This window comes from Salvelinus namaycush, chromosome 15 (genome assembly GCF_016432855.1).
Source record: "Salvelinus namaycush isolate Seneca chromosome 15, SaNama_1.0, whole genome shotgun sequence".
NCBI lineage: Eukaryota > Metazoa > Chordata > Actinopteri > Salmoniformes > Salmonidae > Salvelinus > Salvelinus namaycush.
This window is the reverse complement of record NC_052321.1, coordinates 27,520,063-27,539,718: the sequence shown is the minus strand read 5'-3', so window position 1 is coordinate 27,539,718 and position 19,656 is coordinate 27,520,063. Positions and strand designations below refer to the sequence as shown.

The following is a 19,656-nucleotide window of genomic DNA, read 5'->3' as shown; positions in this document are numbered from 1 at the left end:
GTAGAGAAATTAACATTACATTCTCTGGCAACAGCTCTTGTGGATATTCCCGCAGTCAGCATGCTAACACTTGAGACATCTGTGGCATTGTGTCAAAACTGCATATTTTAGTGGCCTTTTATTGTCCCCAGCACAAGGTGCACCTGTGTAATGACCATGCTGTTTAATCAGCTTCTTGATATGCCACATCTGTCAGGTGGATGGATTATCTTGACAAAGGAGAAATGATCACTAACAGGGATGTAAATGAATTTGTGCACAACATTGAGAAATAAGCTTTGGAATTTCTGGAATCTTTTATTTCAATTCATGAAACATGGGACCAACGCTTTACATGTTGCGCTTATATTTTTGTTCAGTGTAGATGTTTAGACATAAGCCTGCACACATGCTGTGTCATTTTGATAATGTTAGCTCTTACAAAAAGGGACCCCAGTAAAGCAGTGGATTACAGGGTATGACCTACAGTATATAGCATTGGAGAAGTAATTATACCAAGCACTTCACACTGGGAGAAGCTAAGGTACACTAAAGCTACCCTTAATACAAATATAGTTTAGTTAACTAAAGAAAGTGACTTTGACAAAGTAGTTCAATACATTCAAACTACTTTGTGATAAATTGACTAAATCTGAAATTTCAGACCACAAAATGCAAGTTCAGTCAGGTGTTCACTGAATGTGTCATTTAGCCTATTAAACACAAAAAGCATGTTTCCAGTGAATTTGGGCAGGTCTGATGACGAAAAAGAAACAAAATGTTTGCCTACTTTAACTGTATTTTATTTTTTGCAAAAAAAAGTATTGTCTAGTTCCATTAGTTAATTAACTACACCACTATATGGCAAACAAGTAATGAAAACACTACCAAGATTTGAATTTAGTTCAACTACCACCAAGCTACTGCAAAATGTAGTTAAATTACTAGTTGAACTACATGTAATTCACTACTCCTTACCACTACCTATACATATCTGGCCTCTTCCATGACTTTTTCTAGTTTCCTACAAAATCTATTGGCCTTAATGTCAAATTCACCCCCCACACAAAAAAACATTGTCAACAATTTAAAGAGAGACTTGAGACAATGTCTGTTTATTTAGATGGTATGCAATCTGATATAGACAACGAGACAGATGTTTTGAAATAACTCAATATGTTACATTCAAACTAAAACGTATTGGTCTGTTATGTTTAAATGAAAATAATGGTGTTTGTCTGTATTAGATTTGACTAGTATTGAGACCTTCTGTAATAACCCCCTAGTCATTCTGTAACAACCCCCTAGTCATTCTGTAACAACCCCCTAGTCATTCTGTAACAACCCCCTAGTCATTCTGTAATAACCCCCTAGTCATTCTGTAATAACCCCCTAGTCATTCTGTAACAACCCCCTAGTCATTCTGTAACAACCCCCTAGTCATTCTGTAACAACCCCCTAGTCATTCTGTAATAACCCCCTAGTCATTCTGTAACAACCCCCTAGTCATTCTGTAACAACCCCCTAGACATTCTGTAACAACCCCCTAGACATTCTGTAACAACCCCCTAGTCATCGTGTAATAACCCCCTAGTCATCGTGTAATAACCACCTAGTCATTCTGTAATAACCCCCTAGTCATTCTGTAACAACCCCCTAGTCATTCTGTAATAACCCCCTAGTCATTCTGTAACAACCCCCTAGTCATTCTGTAACAACCCCCTAGTCATTCTGTAACAACCCCCTAGTCATTCTGTAACAACCCCCTAGTCATTCTGTAACAACCCCCTAGTCATTCTGTAACAACCCCCTAGTCATTCTGTAACAACCCCCTAGTCATTCTGTAATAACCCCCTAGTCATTCTGTAACAACCCCCTAGTCATTCTGTAACAACCCCCTAGTCATTCTGTAACAACCCCCTAGTCATTCTGTAACAACCCCCTAGTCATTCTGTAATAACCCCCTAGTCATTCTGTAATAACCCCCTAGTCATTCTGTAACAACCCCCTAGTCATTCTGTAATAACCCCCTAGTCATTCTATAATAACCCCCTAGTCATTCTGTAATAACCCCCTAGTCATTCTGTAATAACCCCCTAGTCATCCTGTAATAACCCCCTAGTCATCCTGTAATAACCCCCTAGTCATCCTGTAATAACCCCCTAGTCATCCTGTAATAACCCCCTAGTCATCCTGTAATAACCCCCTAGTCATCGTGTAATAACCACCTAGTCATTCTGTAATAACCCCCTAGTCATTCTGTAATAACCCCCTAGTCATCCTGTAATAACCACCTAGTCATTCTGTAATAACCCCCTAGTCATTCTGTAATAACCCCCTAGTCATTCTGTAATAACTACCTACTCAGCCTTTTCTACATACTATGGCCTTCTGTATTCCTCACACAATTCAATTCCAACAAGCACCATACATCTTAAGCAACACCCTCTTTCAAACCTGGTACAAAACATACTTTACTTTCTCCCTTTGGTTATCAATATAGCAAGGCACTGTTCGCCTGGGTTACCATGAGTGTTGTCATAACACAATCGGACTGCTCAAGTAAAACCACATGCTGTTGAAGTACTAATGAAAGACTATGTTTAAAAAGGCACCAATATAGAACCATTGCACTTTGTTCAGGGACCTCATCTGGTCCTATGAAAAGAAGGATAATAACTTATTCAGAGACCAACTAAGGGGCTTCCACTAGCAAATAAATAAATAAATAACTTTCATAACCATAATACATATTAGTTTCAATATTTTTATTAAAAACAATGAATATCCAAAATGTTAGGACTAAAGCAGACTAGAAGTTGAGGCAACGAGAATTGAATTAAGAACTTAAGTGCTCTGCAAGGTAAGGTTGTCACTGTAACAGCAAGACATATAGAATCTAAAATCTAAAAGTAATAAACATACCCACACTGTGGGTGGTTACTTGTTTGTGATGAAGCAACGGTTACACAGTCAGTGAATGGACACCAATACTGTACAATGCCGCTAGTGAAGACGTGTCAGTCAGCTGTTTTACAGAAAACATTTAATAATCCCCAATTAAACAATAATTACAAGATGTGACCAAGTTTGGAATCAAAAGGGTTAGAATGAAAATATTATTTTCAGAGATTGTGGTAGAATGAATTTACAGGTTTATAAGCTTGTTAACAACAGTTGAAGCTAATTTACAATGGTACTGTAGTCTTTCACCTTACAATAAACAGTCTGATCTTGTCCTTACAACCAAGTGCTTCAATAACCCTTTGAAATGTTGCCAAAAGTAAAGCCTAAATGCTCGTTTTTACTCTGTAGGTTTCATTCAACCTTTTGACAGACCATGCACCTGAACACTTGGTCACTCAGACTTTTTTTTGCAAAACAGCACATTTCATACCATCTTAGTTGAAATATAGTCTTCCAGCAGGAGTTTCTTGAAGCAACATGTCCTTCACACATTTGGCTAATATTATGTCTGCAATGAATGAATGCACCAATGAGCCTTTACAACAGTATGATGCCAAATAGTCAAATGGCAAAAGAGATCTAATATTTTTTAACAAGTTAATGTTCACATACAGGGATGTACATTGTTGTCGCCAAGTACAGGAAATAGCCATCATGTGATACGAATGTGTCACGTCATCCAATCTCTTCTGTCTTGTTAAATTCTCCTCTTCCAGCACTGTATATATAAAGTTACTTTGAGAGAGACAGCGGAGTCGAAGAGTTGCTCCTTTTGGGGGGAGATCTGGACAGTGTGTGTGTGTGTGTGTGTGTGTGTTTCTCTAGGTTGGGGATGGCAGTGACCATTTCCATGGTTTGCCAGGGTAAAGTCATGGAGTACTTTGGGGGCAATGGAGGCAGTGAAAGAGGAGTTAGCTGTGAAACTTTTGCTCTTAACTGTCTGAGCTCTCCCCCCTCCACGTCATCATATATTCTTCATTAGAAACAAGGTAGCTACACAACAACACAAAATGTAAATGTTATCGTTGTTAACAAGAGTAATCATGTTAAAAGTTGTAAGAATAATAAAATCAGAAATCCGTCCTTAATGGCGTCTGGCGCTCTTGGCGGACCCCTACTCCCGAAGGCTTAGCAATGGTTTAACACTTGTGCTTCATGGCCAGCTGTGGAGAGGGGAGGGAGAGAGAGAGGGGACAAAAAGTAGGCTACATGTCAACAATAGTAAGCTGTGGGGATATATAAAACATACAGTGACTAAACCAAACGAGAAAGCTATTTAACTAAACATTTCTTCAACAGCCCCTCTGAATAGATGTCTTGGGGTTGCCACAAATCATTCAAAAATCTGCCTAAAAAAGTATCAAAACAAAGTGAGACGCAAAATCTATTAATCCGTCAATTAACCAGTCAATTCTTAAGTTAGCTAGCACATTAAAAACCAACCACCAACTAAGTAAAATAATCTAATTGATGCTGCTTTGTTTTCCCAACTGGCGGAAGCTAACATGGTTGACATGGTGAGTAATAGGACAGGGAGAGAAGCAGGATCTATTCTCTAGGCAGAGAGGAATGATAGCTATTAGAGTGGTGCCAATCCTCAGGCTTGGTAAGAGGCCCAGGCCCCAGTGTTTTCATCACCCTGGCTCATTAACAAGGGTTCTAATAGGCCTGGCTGGAGGTTCATTAGAGAAAAGGCCAGGGCCACCAATCTAATTCACACACAGAGACGTGCGCACACACACTTTACTCGCCTACAGTTAAAAATAGAGGCGGGTTGAAATCTCCAGAGCTAACAAGTGGGGGCAGCAGAGCTGCAGCACAGACCAGTCAGCCGTGCTGAGGGGATGGTGAGAGCACAACAGTGCTGCTATTGGGACTGTCACAGAGCCTAAGCAGGTGGGAGACACTGCAGAGACGGACTAACAGAACCTGCAGTGCGGTTTCTTGCTCCAGGTCACTTTGACACAGAACTTCTTCCTTGTTACGAAGTCCAGCACAAGATACCGTATGCTCTCAGCTTCAACCAAAAAATACTGGATCACAGGTAGAAAGAGGTAGACATGATATCTTGTTCAATGGCATGACAAGGGGGAAAGTTTACAAGATTCTAACCACAAACCTGCCTTCTTACTGTACAATAGTTGGCAGATATACAATGTTCCCAACTAACATCAAGACTCAAGAGGGGGAAAGATGATTTACTTCATGTTTTGAAGGATTTTAGTTTAATGTTATCCCCAGGCAGAAAAGACATTGCAGAATGCATTTACTGTAGCTAGCTAAAACCAAATGACACAGTGGTTATCCACATATAGGGCTGCAGCTTTTAACAAAGTCACATACTGTACATGCTTAAGTGAGTCTTACCTTTTCAAAAAGTGCAAGACACCCAACTATTTAAATATCCCGTACAATGAAGCATCTAATAGCTGGAGCCCAATAGGGAAGTGGATGACTGGGCCTGTATGGCATGGGGAGTTAAAGGGCCATTCTCTGAGTTAAAGAGTTTTCCCATGAGCTTGATTAATTTCACACCACAGGGTCTTTATCTGTTAACAGTGAGGGGCCGACCATGTCCCATCAAATGGCTTTCAAATAGACCGCCATTGCAGTAATGCATTATTCATTTGTGTGTTCAAAATTAATGCAATGTGAGCCGTTTTATAAACGAATGAATTGGCGTTCCGGTCCAGAGTGGATGGAAAGTGGGTCAACCGAAGTGGGGAGATCCTGTTTTTACAGGAGATGACAGAAGCAGGCTCAGAAAAAATGCTAGCTACTTAAAAAGTTATTGGAATTGATCACAGTCGTGGGCGTGGGCTAGAAGCGGAGAACGATTCATTTATCATTATATTTCTTCCTCCCGTTTTTGCAGCAAAAACATATTATGCTAATGACATCGTTAAGCAGCAGGTGATTCGTTTTACTTGTGTGAGGGATACAGTTGGATGGAGAGGATGAGAGCAGCCCATGGAGAAGTGCTGGATTGGACAGAATAAAGGAACACACTGTGGAGAGGGGGACTCCTAACAAGAACATCTAGCTAGTGAACCAGAAGCAACAAACTAACCACTTCAACTGAATCACCTGAAGAAGTAGAACACTGGGATCTTTCTCCTACTGAGTTGACATTTTCACGATAGATGGGATGAATTGTTAGTCAAATACAATTGGGAAATGGGGGTTACATGGTATCACTATGCGGTAATGTGTGATTATGTTTTAGCAATGTTATAGCCTATACCTACCGTAGGGCCTACATTTGATCTGTTCAGTTCATGTGGTGAGGAACAACTCCCCAAGCCCTTGTAATGATCTGATATGTGACACGTGACTATGTGTGTGTGTGTGTGTGTCTCACCTTGTGTGCGGTGACTGAGAACTGCTCAGCACTGTTCTTCATCTCCCCTGTTTTCTCCTCCGCCCGGCTTAACCGCTCCCCTCGCTCGTTCAGAGCCTGGCTGGCCTTCTGTACAGCACTGGTCACACTGTCTGCTGCAGAGTGGAGTATACTGTTACCTGGAGAGGAGAGAGAAATGGGGAGCAGGGGGGAGAAGGGGGGGTAGACAGAGGGGAAAAGAGATGGGATAAATATAATAAATTATACAGTGCCTTGGTGGAGAAGAGGGTGAGGTGCTGCAGTTGCAAGAGTATGAATCACTATCAACAAAATAACTCAATGCAGCAGTGACATGAGCCTTACAGAAACGCTCTGCTTTAGAAGTTAATGTTGATGTTTCATTCAGCATCCCTGGCCGGACTTTGATTATTGACAAGGAACAGGTGAAAAAACAGGGTTACTCCAATCAGGAACGTCCTAGGAAGCCAGCTAATGAGTTTTTCTACAGGGGTTGGTTTCCTGTAAGAAATGAGCCATTGAAATAAACGTGTCACACTCCTCGTTTACAAAGCTTAGATCTGTCTATCACGCCATTTCTCTCAAATTAAATGAAACAACCAACTCGCTAACTAAAAGCCTTCCAAATAGCTCCGGGTGTTTCTAAGGGTTATTATTCTTATTTTCTTCAGTAAAACTTTTGTGGCAGCTCCTTCTCTTTTCCTCCTCTCAGACAGTGTGATAATAGCAGAGCGGGAACGAGTGTGTTCGACTTTGAACCCCTTGCGCTGGCGGCACAGCTGTGTGGATGAGAGGAAATAACAGAACATGGTCTTCCTCCGATAGCACCGACCCTGCGGATGTTTCAAACGGGCAAGCTATTAATCTACGGCTTTGGGGAGCGCTGCCTGCCGTCGACTAGCACTACACTAACAATCCTTGCTTTTGGTTGGGGACCGCCGTGTGCTCAAAACTTTCACTTCAGAGCCATTACCCTGGCGCAGTGCCAGTACTTTAGAATCATCTCTTTATGTGGCGATATATCCAAGGGCAGCGCACCCCTTTGAATAGTTTTGATCATTGCTTTTCCTTTGAAGTGTCTTCTATTGTTGACCTGGCTGTGGTTCTTTGGTTGCCTGGGAAAGAAGACAATGGGGATGTTTTTTGATCGGTTGTTCCAAAGTTGTGAACAAGCCATTCTTTCAACGAAACTGGGGACTGGTACTGCAATTTTCTGTCTGAACAATGGACAAAAAGAAACGCCACCAAAAAAAGAGGCCAGAGTTGATAATGTGCTCCTCTCAACTGGCTAGTTGTGGAAGGAATAGGAAATACAGCGGAACTCAATGTAAATGAGGCCTTCAGTGTTAGATGACCTTAGGAGAAATATGGGGTTAGAGTTCAGTTCTAAACAGCCCATGAGATCAAAACCAAATCATAAACAATCACAGAGCCAATTCTATAACGGGGCTTTGACAATATAACAAATCATCCAATATGTCCCATCTCCCTACTTTTCTGAAAGGTCTGTAGTTAGAAGATAAGACAATATTGCTTCCATTTCTGCTTTGAAATAATTGAATAGGAAGATCAAGGACATCCAGGTTCGGCTGCAGGAGAGGGAAGCCACTAAAGATATTGAACACAGCCAGTCATTTTAACATGTCCTCCCAAAGGGAACCCATACTCTACAGTGTAGAGTGTAGGCTATGCAGTGCTGTCCTGTGGCGCCCAGGCAGGTATGCTGACTGATACATAATTGGAGTTGTGGCGCAGCGGGTTAAATGACAGCCCAAAGCAGACGGGATGCCAGCTGGTGTTCCTCTTCTCTCCTCTGCTTTCCTTCAAAGGAAGTTAACTTGATAAAGTAAAATCCGTTTCATGCAAAGCTAGCTAATGCTAAAGCAACCCATTGGATTCCACAACACTTCCGGTAGACACTCACCCCAAAGCTAGATGTCACATTTTCATGGATAATGGAATAAATTAGGAGTACAGAGACACTACACATTTTCGAGCCAAACCCAGCGCCATCACCGCGGTTCCAACATTTTTCCATGGCAGCGTTTCGACTTGTAGAAGATCTCCAAGTCGAAAGGTTTTGGCTAGGCTCTGGGTTTAATTATAGTGTAGGGAAGGAGACGTGTGTTTATCTAGCTTTGCTGTGGCCTCCATCTTCTTCACAGTATTGAAATAAGGACTTGTATTGGGACACAAGTGACATGTCTCCCTCTACGTCACCCTTCCCATCCTTTAATAAATAAAACCCTCTCCTTCCCCTGAGAGCAGAGACGGGATGAGACCTCTTCACCTCCATCCACATCCCTTTAATCCACTCTCTCCGCTGAGAGAGGGCCCAGAGATTAACACTCCCCTCATCCCTCCATCACACTCTTCCCACTTTCCCGACTCTCACTCCATTCCCTGGGCTGGGCAATTCCAGCCAGCTGCTGGTTGAGTCCCCTCCTATGGTGAATGTAATTTAAAAGAGTAGCAGGGAGGCAGGTTGTGTGGTGACTAATGCCCTGGGTCTTTACTCTGTAGAGTTGATTAAGGTGCAGTCATTCTGTAAGGGGGATTTGGAAGGAGGGATGGAGCGCATGGTGATTCAACTCTGTCCTCTGATTCTATTGAGGTTTCTCTTTACAAGAACATGGGGGAGTGATGTCTTGCTTTTAAACAAGCACCTCTGGGTTGGTTTTTTGGGAAACAAAAGTAATCTCTGCTCAGAGAAAAATGTAACTTCAGTGTTAAAAAAAGGGTTGAGAGCTGGCACATTTTTGGGGGGAGAAATTTGTTACGATAACGTATTTGTGTTTGTCTGTTGTGTTTTTCCTGAAATGGCTCGCTGACTATCCCTGTAAAGGAATCTAACGTTCCTGAAGCTGTGTCCTATGACCAGGGAACTCCTGCTTCAACAATGGAGGGGGAATGCGTTTCTACATCCCCATGATATCAATATAATCAGGGCGCGCCTGTAAAACAAAAAGGCAAAACCTTTTTTCTGCAACAAAAGTTCAAGAAAAGTGAAATGCCCCACAATGAACCCAGTAGAAGAGAGAAAGATGATCCAAAAACACGATTCCAGGGTGATTCCTTGAGCCTTTGACCTCTATAATCAAGTGACCACAAGTCTGGCCGACACAATGTAATGTTGTGGTTGTGAAAATGTTTAATGTGCAGGAACATGATGACTGTCAAATCGCCACTTTCTCTCAAAGCCTGCTTGATTGGTTATGCCATTCAGAGTTTCCCAAACTCGGTCCTAGCCCCCATCGTCTCACCTCAGGCGCACGTTTTGGTTTTTGCTTTAACACTACACAGCTGATTCAAATAATCAAAGCTTGATGAGTTAGTTATTTGAATCAGCTGTGTAGTGCTAGGGCAAAAAACAGAGTTTGGGAAAACCGGACTGTAAATCACCCAGTTAATACATCTACACTCAGACCAATGCAAGCATACACTCAGGCATACATTCTTAGAGGCACACGCATGCTTGCTAGCACAAACACACCCTTGCATAGGCCAACTATCTTAAAGAGGTAAGCTCAAGCAGAGTCAATTACCATCCAGTATGAATAGTGTACCAGTATGCTGCCCTGAGACAGTCTCTGTGTGGGTGTGGTAGGACAGGGGGTAGAGACCAGAGATGGGTTCTATATCTATGGTAGAGACTCTCCTGTAGAGTACAGCCCCATCTACTAATCTGTACATTACACATTTCATCAAAAGCTTTCCATATTAGTTATATTGCCGTTGTTCCCCTTAAAGCAGAGCTACTGGAAAATGGAACAGCTGTAACATTGTGTAGCTACAGTAACTCACTCCCTTGTCATCCTTAGTTTGTCAGTAAGAATTTCACACCCTGCAGCTCAACATGGTGCTGCACATGCTGTGCACAGCGACAGGGACGGGGAGAGGAGGAGAGACGAGAGTTGAGAGAGATGTAGAGCTGAAGAGAAGGCAAAACAGATAGTGAGAAAGGGAGAGTGAGAAGGATACACAGTCTTCAATAGAGACTGACGTAGCCAACACAGGATGAACTCAACATGTCACCCACCCTGTAAAGCAGAGCTCCCCAACAGGATGGCATCACACTGGCACACTGCTGTACCCACCGAACCCCCCCGCAGAGAAACCAAGGAGACAAATCCATTGAACGTTCCCTAACTCCCCCCTCCACTTTTCTGCTGTCTAATTCATGCAAATCTTGACATTAACTTCTAACCTAAGCCGCCCGTTTTCTTCTTAATACAGTGTTAATCCACTTTTTTAAAAGTCATTAGGAGAAAGGGGAAGATTATTCTGACATTCTCAGCATGGTTACTGTAGAGTTGCCCATTCATTTTGGCACTGCTCTGCTAATAGGGTTGCAGCAGTCAGGGAGTGGGGATGCTAATGGAAACAAACATGGAACATTCTGTCCCTGAACCGAAGAGACACTGTCGGTCTAATGGAGCAAATTGCTACTAGGTATTCAAGTACCGTAACCCTCATGAAAGTTTAAAGAGATAAACGTCAGGGTTGCATATGAAAAACCATAACCCTGTTCATAATTGCCTTGTTTATATCAGTTCAAGGAGAGTTTGAGGATGAATTGGTATTGAGGTGACTATCGTAGGTAATGCTCATTTTGTCATTTACTGTCCTTGTGCTTGAGGTGGAGAGAAGATAAGACTTAAGTTGATGACATGGTTCCTCGGAGTGAATTAGCTTGTTTAATCTGAAAGGCTGTCAGTGAGGTGATCGTCGATCTACATAACTCACATAAGCTGTGCATCTAAAAGGGGAGCCCTTTCTGTACATCCGTCCCGCAAAATGACAGTATCACACTTGGAAGTCGTATACTCTGTGTGCATACAGATATACTAGAACACACACTGTACATTCTGTAAGCCATCAAATGTTATATAATTAATTGAAGATCGAAGATTGAGGAGCTTAACTGCCTTGTTAGTAAAATGATGAATTATTTTAGTTGAATGTAAGATTTGTTTCCTGCTTACCTTCTAAGAGTAGCCGCCGACCTTGGCGTCGACTGTTTAAAACAACTTCTTTCCTCATTCTGTTCAAAAAGACCTTGCAACGGAAAACGACTGAATCTACAGTTTCATCGTCTGTGACAAGAAAATGGAAAAGGAATGTCTTCATTTGGGTTTGTTTTTGTTATTTTATCTGTTAGACCGAAGAAATTACTGTATGTTGGATAATACTTATTACAACACAGTACAGTTTGTTCTAATATGGTCATTTTTGTTAACTTTGGTTAAATAATGTAACAGACTTACTGTATTACGTCATTAAAAGGGTTTCGTTCAAACAGTGAAGTAGGAAAGAAATCAAATATGTTAATTTGAGGTAACTGGAATAGATGAGGGAAGTTAGGGGATCGTTTAAGTAGAAATGAAGCATGGTTTGTTATTAACTTGATGAAAGGTAGCCTATATTCTAACACGTTTTCACTTGAGCTGTATTTGACTGCATAATCTATCAGCACGGTTTCCCATAAGAAATCTCACAACAGTTTAAAATGGTGTAAAGAAGTCTGCTTGAAGTGCCCTCCTGACAGTAAGCATTTGCATGATAGTTTCCATAATGATTCAATAGCTAATAAAAGGAGTGTATATTAGCATTTAGCATCCTAGAATTAAAAAATGGATGAAAGCAGCAGCCAATATTTTAAACTCCCTCTCACTATTCTAAGACACGCTCTGCCACTTAAGCAGAGGTCCATGAGAGTCTGTGGGGAAGAGCGCGTGCTGCAGCCTCAGTCGATCCTGATAACGTGGTTTTAACAAAATGAGTCCAGCAACGCTGCTTTAATTCAGGCCCTATTACACGGCCCATCAGGTATCACTACACAAGTTCCTGGCTGCACATCTCCTCCACACGGCTCTAAAGGGAGTTTACAGCGGTCTCTGGATGAGATAGGCTTTTCGTGCATCACCTACACATAACTAGTGAGGTGACAACCAAAAGACGTGACCAAGATGGAAGTCTTTGATGAGAAAATAATGCTTGTCATTATTTAACCACATGCATTAAAAAAAACAGGTGTCCTATTTATGAGTATTGCACAACCTTTTGGTCTAAACCTCCATTATGTGGAATTCATACTGTTACCACAAGGGGAAGTACAGCAATGGAGAGTGCCTTCACCCTCACCTTAAAGCCCACCTCTGTATTATAATTCCAGACCTTTCTTCAGATGAAGTAGATCTGCCAGAGTGAACCAGCAGGCCATTTCAATAAAGGATGAATAAAGTTTGTCATAAGCTAACAGAATCCACAGTAAGCCTGATGACCTTGTCCTGTCAAACCTTTACAATCTCTCAACGTATAAGAGCAACCGTCCCTGAGTCCGGCCTGCCAATTAATATCATGTTCACTAACACATAACTCTGCCTCACTAAAACGGTGGCAAAGTGACAAGCCATTTCTTTGTGTTTGCCCAGCTAACAAAGACGAGCTCTTGTGTAGAATAGACAATTGCCTGTCAGAGTGACCCAGTGTAGAGTAAGCGCCTCTGTTCTGTGTTAAAGGCAAATCTAACCAGCAAGAAAGGGCAATATCCCAGAATCCTCCAGTGGCTCTTTAGGCCCTGTGTGTTCTAGCAGTGTAATAATAAGTATGTTATCGAAGGCACCTCAGTTACGACAACAACTAGTCTATTAAAGCCTTCAACACACAAACACCAACCACCATTATAGTGATCGTGTCAACCCCAACAAGGTAGTGTGTAAACAACATGTTCCTGACCATTTGACTCAATGTGTTCTTCGTGACAGTTCAACGGGACGAACCTTGTTTATTGTTACATTGACAGCAGGATGTTATTTTTTATCTGGGAAGTTAACGAGTCCAGTAAAGCAATACAATACATTGTGGTTACACTAAAGACGTTCAAGCTATATCTATACCAAACTATCTAATCCAGTAGTGTATGTGAATTTTGAATAGGGTCCTATACTCCAGAGGTAGTTGCTTTGTCATCCCTATTCCCCATGCTGGTCAGTCAGAAGAGGGGCGTCCCACACAGTTATTGTCCCACACCGGAGCAGCGTCATGATATTTGTTTTGCACTGGTGTGAGACTTAAACTGGAGGGGACAGTGGTGGCAGCACTCTGACATCCTCTTCTTTCTACTGTCACTAGGTCTCTGGCTGTGCGGTCACCTCCGTTGGCAGTCACGCTACTCATTGTGCTTCCTGGGAGCTGAGAGTTGGCTTTGATGTGATTGAACAGGCATGGCGTTGCCAGGTCAATGTCTTTCTATGGTCTATATCCAATCTAAGTCTATTAGATTTGGGGATTGGATATTGATAGTAAAACTAATATTTTGAGTCAATTACTGGTTGAGCTGGTGGTACATAAATAAACTAAAAACCGTTGCCAAAATACTGGAATAAAGTGTGCTTTGTGTTAGTGTTTTAAGTATGTATGTGTGTTGTTGCATAAGTGAGACACTACACAACATCCCATTACACCCAGTATGCAGATGACCATTTAACTGGAGATGTCTGACAGAGTGAATGAGAGTTAGGCCACAGATGTTATCCCTATGTTTTGTCATATTCTTCAGCCCCCCGGAGGACAATACAATAACCTCTACCCACACTATAACTACAGCCCAGCCAGCTATACACTACTGTACTTGTCAGGGGTTACACTGTACAAGCTAAATAAGGAAGAAAAACATACAAGCTGTGGTTTATGATGTAGGAGGGAGAAGATCAGGGCAGAGGCATATAGCAATGAGGAGTAGAGGGAACTTTAACAGCAGGAGTAGCTGGGAATGGAAAGGAGCTGTCTTCCACTCAATAGTAATTGGCTAATACAGCTTTTTCTATAGTGGGAATGATCTATTTTTAAATGCATTGTTACAATAATGATCAAGCAGTACTACGTCTATAAAGAATAAATGATAGTGTGCAATATTCCTCTAAAATAACTGTTTATTAATGTTAATACAAATAGCTTTTCTGGAGTACGCCCATTGAATCACATTTCATTACATTTGATCAAACACATCATATCTCTCTACTATAGCTCCCCTCTCAGGTCTCAAGAACAGGTTTACAGCTGATTAAGAACAGGGTCTTCCACAACCCCCTCTCTGGCTCAGGAACACCGAAGAAGCCTTCCCTCTCTACCAGTAGGCTACCTTCTACCTCCCCTGTAAGGATAACATGCTACAACATGGAAATTACTTCATATTGCTTAGCTAGGTGGCCAATTCATATAGGAATTGGTTGTTGTGAACGTATGTTATTTTTTTTAATAAGCTTGTGTATATTTTTTAGTTATTAGTGTGGGAGTGAGTTAATATTCCTTGTGACTAAAGGTTAGTTCTCAGTGGACTGGTTTTTCCATCATCTCAGGAGTAACTGGATTTAATGATGATGTATCATTGTACAGTTAAATATCATTAGGTAGATTTAATAATGATGTATCATTGTACAGTTAAATATCATTAGGTAGATTTAATGATGATGTATCATAGTACAGTTAAATATCATTAGGTAGATTTAATGATGATGTATCATTGTACAGTTAAATATCATTAGGTAGATTTAATGATGATGTATCATAGTACAGTTAAATATCATTAGGTAGATTTAATGATGTATTTAGGAAAAGGCAATCCTTAAAATGAAAAGTCCTCAAAGTAAATGGGAATAATAACTCAGTGTCGTTATACAACAAATCAGATCTGAACATGTAAGTGGCATGAAGGACTTCTCAGTTGAAAGACAAAACAGACCTTGGAGTGAGAACACTAGATCTGACTAAGAGCTTTTTCTGGATCAAAATGGGGCTTAGGTGGTGGGCTTGGCGTCACTGGCTAATTTCCTGCAATTCTATACATTTTGCCATGTGGCAGAGATGCAATTTTGCAGTTTTAATGCAAATATCCTGAAATTCTATACATTATCTTTCCTATTTTCACCCCTTTTTCGTGGTAACCAATTGGTAGTTAGAGTCTTGTCTCATCGCTGCAAGTCCCGTACGGACTCGGGAGAGGCGAAGGTCGAGAGCCATGCGTCCTTCGAAACACAACCCAACCAAGCCACACTGTTTCTTAACACAATGCCCACTTAACCCAGAAGCTAGATGCACCAACCAACGCGTCGGAGGAAACACCGTACACCTGGCAACCGTGTCAGCGTGCATTGTGCCTGGCCCGCCACAGGAGTTGCTAGTGCGTGATGGGACAACATCCCTGCCGGCCAAACCCTCCCACAATTGGGCCAATTGTGCGCCGCCCCATGGGTCTCGCGGCCGGCTGTGACAGAGCCTGGACTCGAACCAGGATCTCTAGTGGCACAGCTAGCACTGTGATGCAGAGTCTTAGACCACTGCACCACTCGGGAGGCCCCCACATTATCTTTTCTACATACTTAATATCTGGTTTTAGTCGTTTAAGTTATTGTTTGGACATAGGCGGCCTGAAAAAACTGAAAAGGCAGAAAAAACACTGACTTTCATACAGTTAGTGAGAGCGAGAGAGAGAGAGATGGTGTGTCTTGTCACTGTGTCTCTTACCTCCCAGCAGTTTGGACTGACAGTTGACAAATTCTGGCTTGCTCTGAGAGCTGTAGCGCTGGCAGGTGTGGTGGAGGATCTGGATAAAGGTGCACTTTTCGCCGGCCGAGCCAGCCACCCACTGGTCAAAGGCATTGTCAAATGCCAAGTCAAACTCTGGACAGTCCTTATAAAGAGATACAGAAACAGAGCAAGAGAGATAGAGAACAAGCATGACCCAGGCAGTAGGTGTTGATATGAGATTTGCCCTAATGAAATGGGTCAGGTCATGTAGTCAGGAAAAACTCAGCCCTCGGCAGGGAGGTTCAGTGAACTGTAAACTCACTTTGTTGGGGTCACAGCCGTTGACCTGTCTCAGCTGGTCGATGGTCCACATTGACCTCTTGGCGAAGGACGATGAGCCTGGGAACTGCTTCACCTTGGTGATGGACACATGGGAAGGCTTCTTATTCGTCACTGGGGAGAAGAAATTAAGTAACAATTAGTTCAAACTAAACAAAGTATCTGTTAACAATAGTAAGGGATTCAACTTAAATTGAACAAAGTTAGATGCCAAATGTTCATATAACGAAGGTGCTGTTTTGAACAGAGTGAATGTGAGAACACACTACGGTCACCACAAGCAATGAGAGTGACAAGCTTCCTCCATAGCAACTGTGTTCAGGAATACAGGGGTCATTGGTGCCAAAAACAACATAAGCGTATCAGCAAAAGCAACAGAAAATAAAAAGCTATTTTTTCCTGAGAGACAGCCTGGCCTAATGTTGACCGGACCTCCCCGTGGCCGGGCCTTGGACATTATAGTTATCCAGTCAAAATATTCCTACTAATCTTTCATTTACTTCCAATGGGAGCTATCGTCTTTAACCCAACCACATAGTGTCTGACAGTATGATAAGGCGCAGTGTGACAAAGAAAATAAAAAGTTGACTTTGTTGGTCTTTTCAGAGTCTGCAGTTATAGCACCTTTTACACTTCACCAGATGCAACTCGCACAAAAGAAAAACACCGTTTGTATTGATAAAAATGATGTATTGCTTCTAGTCCTCTGTCGACTAAATCTAAGTGGATATCAAGAACGGCTAAAGCCTTGTGGTAGATAATCTACTCTCAGTATCTGGAGAAAGAGGGAAAGTATAAATCAACACGTGTGGTTGAGCCAAAGAGGAGCACTCATATTAGTGAGTATGGCCTGAGGCCTACTGTAGTATCTAGTATCCACATCCTGCCCTGTGACATCACCAGAATATCACCACACCTCCCTGCAGCCCAGACTCTTTCCATGAATCAAAGCTCTGTGTTTACAGATCATCCTGTTCAATGTTCCGTCATGTGTCAGAACCACTGCATGCGTGCACAGATGGACCCAGGCACGCCAATATCTGTTTGGAAGGGCCAACGTGCTCCTGTGTTGTTTTTGCTGGCCCAAATACCAGGCCACTGTTTCCGCTTTCCCCATCTGCCATTGTGTCTTTCTGGATAGACAGATAGGCCTTGTGTAGGTCACTCCTCTTCTGTTCCGAGTTTGGTTTCCAAAACACAGTCCCATCTGGGCAGATTGTTATCAGTTACCGACATGTTTTTGAGGCCTAGTGTCAGACCAAGCCCTTCTCCTGTTTTTCACGTTGTCTTTTTAATAACATAGGTAGGGCTAGATCCCTGTCTGTTTTTTTGCATCATCCTGTTTGTTGTGATAGTATCTCCTTGGTGAGATGTTTGGATATATTGTACATGTCCATTTATACAGCTGCATCTAACAGCGGAAGTTGTGGACTTTGATCTCAGGGTGTGACAGTCAGGGGCTTGGTGTGAAGAGTCCCGTTTTCTACCTGAGCTGCGTGGTGCTTCTGGTAAGATCTACTCTGTTCATTTTGATATTACAGGCTTCCAGTGAGCACTGGAAGCACCTTCTGTTTAACCAGTAAAAGTATGCTTCTACAAAGTGGAACTGGTTTCTTTAAATGGTTCTTCTCGACTAGCACGCCTACAGAGCACAGCGAGAACTAGTCAGTCAGCCATGACAGGAGAGGCATGAAGGGATCCGATCCTATATTACACTGGTCAATTCCGAAAAGGGAAGCAATGAATCAAGTCAGAAAGGTCAGAGGGTACAAGGAGAGGTTATCATATACCAGCAAGGATCTTATATTTTTATTGAGCTCAAACAATTTTTTATTTTATTTCACCTTTATTTAACCAGGTAGGTCAGTTGAGAACAAGTTCTCATTTACAACTGCGACCTGACCAAGATAAAGCAAAGCAGTGCGACACAAACAACAGTTACACATGGGATAAACAAATGTACAGTCAATAACACAATAGATAAGTATATATACAGTGTGTGCAAATGTGGTAGGATTAGGGAGGTAAGGCAATACATAGGCCATAGTGGCGAAATAATTACAATTTAGCAATTAAACACTGGAGTGATAGATGTGCAGAAGATGAATGTGCAAGTAGAGATACTGGAGTGCAAAGAAGCAAAAAATAAAAAATAGGGGTAGTTGGATGGGCTATTTACAGATGGGTTATGTACAGGTGCAATGATCGGTAAGCTGCTATGACAGCTGATACTTAAAGTTAATAAGGGAGATATGAGTCTCCAGCTTCAGTGATTTTTGCAATTCGTTCCAGTCATTGGCAGCAGAGAACTGGAAGGAAATGCGGCCAAAGGAGGAGTTGGCTTTGGGGATGACTAGTGAAATATACCTGCTGGAGCGCGTGCTGCGGGTGGGTGCTGCTATGGTGACCAGTGAACTGAGATAAGGCGGGGCTTTACCTAGCAAAGACTTATAAATGACCTGGAGCCAGTGGGTTTGGCGACGAATATGAAGCGAGGGCCAGCCAACAAGAGCATACAGGTCGCAGTGGTGGGTAGTATATGGGGCTTTGGTGACAAAACGGATGGCACTGTGATAGACTGCATCCAATTTGTTGAGTAGAGTGTTAGAGGCTATTTTGTAAATGACATTGCCTAAGTCAAGGATCTGTAGGACAGTCAGTTTTATGAGGGTATGTTTGGCAGCATAAGTGAAGGATGCTGATTTGCGAAATAGGAAGCCGATTCTAGATTTAATTTTGGATTGGAGATGCTTAATGTGAGTCTGGAAGGAGAGTTTACAGTGTAAGCAGACACCCTTTCACAAAAACAGAAACGTCCTCTCACTGTCAACTGCATTTATTTTGAGCAAACTAAACATGTGTAATTATTTGTATGAACATAACATGATTCAACACCTGAGACAAACTGAACAAGTTCCACAGACATGTGACTAACAGAAATGGAATAATGTGTCCGTGAACAAATGGGGGGTCAAAATCTAAAGTAACAGTCAGTATCTGGTGTGTGGCCACCAGCTGCATTAAGTACTGCAGTGCATCTCCTCCTCATGGACTGCACCAGATTTGCCAGTTATTGCTGTGAGATGTTACCTCACTCTTCCACCAAGGCACCTGCAAGTTCCCGGACATTTCTGAGGGGAATGGCCCTAGCCCTCACCCGCCGATCCAACAGGTCCCAGACGTGCTCAATGGGATTGAGATCCGTGCTCTTTGCTGGCCATGGCAGAACACTGACATTTCTGGCTTGCAGGAAATCACGCACAGAACGAGCAGTATGGCTGGTGGTATTGTCATGCTGAGCCTGCGTGAAGGGTACCACATGAGGGAGGAGGATGTCTTCCCTGTAACGCACAGCGTTCAGATTGCCTGCAATGACAACAAGCTCACTCCGATGATGCTGTGACACACCGCCCCAGACCGTCATGGACCCTCCACCTCCAAATCGATCCCGCTCCAGAGTACAGGCCTCGGTGTACAGGCCATCA

At 42.3% G+C, this 19,656-nt stretch overlaps 1 protein-coding gene across 1 annotated transcript in view; it reads right to left on the bottom strand.

Moving 5' to 3' along the window:
- Positions 1 to 2,732: 2,732 nt before the first annotated feature.
- LOC120060394 (syntaxin-binding protein 6-like) overlaps positions 2,733 to 19,656 on the bottom strand; it is a 98,761-nt gene continuing 81,837 nt past the window's right edge. Inside the window, exons 3-6 of the mRNA XM_039009683.1 lie at positions 16,155 to 16,285; positions 15,830 to 15,995; positions 6,308 to 6,465; positions 2,733 to 4,109 (exon numbers count right to left, since the gene is read on the bottom strand). Coding sequence (XP_038865611.1) covers positions 4,086 to 4,109; positions 6,308 to 6,465; positions 15,830 to 15,995; positions 16,155 to 16,285 — 479 coding nt within the window. The 3' untranslated portion in view covers positions 2,733 to 4,085. The remainder of the gene's footprint in view (positions 4,110 to 6,307; positions 6,466 to 15,829; positions 15,996 to 16,154; positions 16,286 to 19,656) is intronic.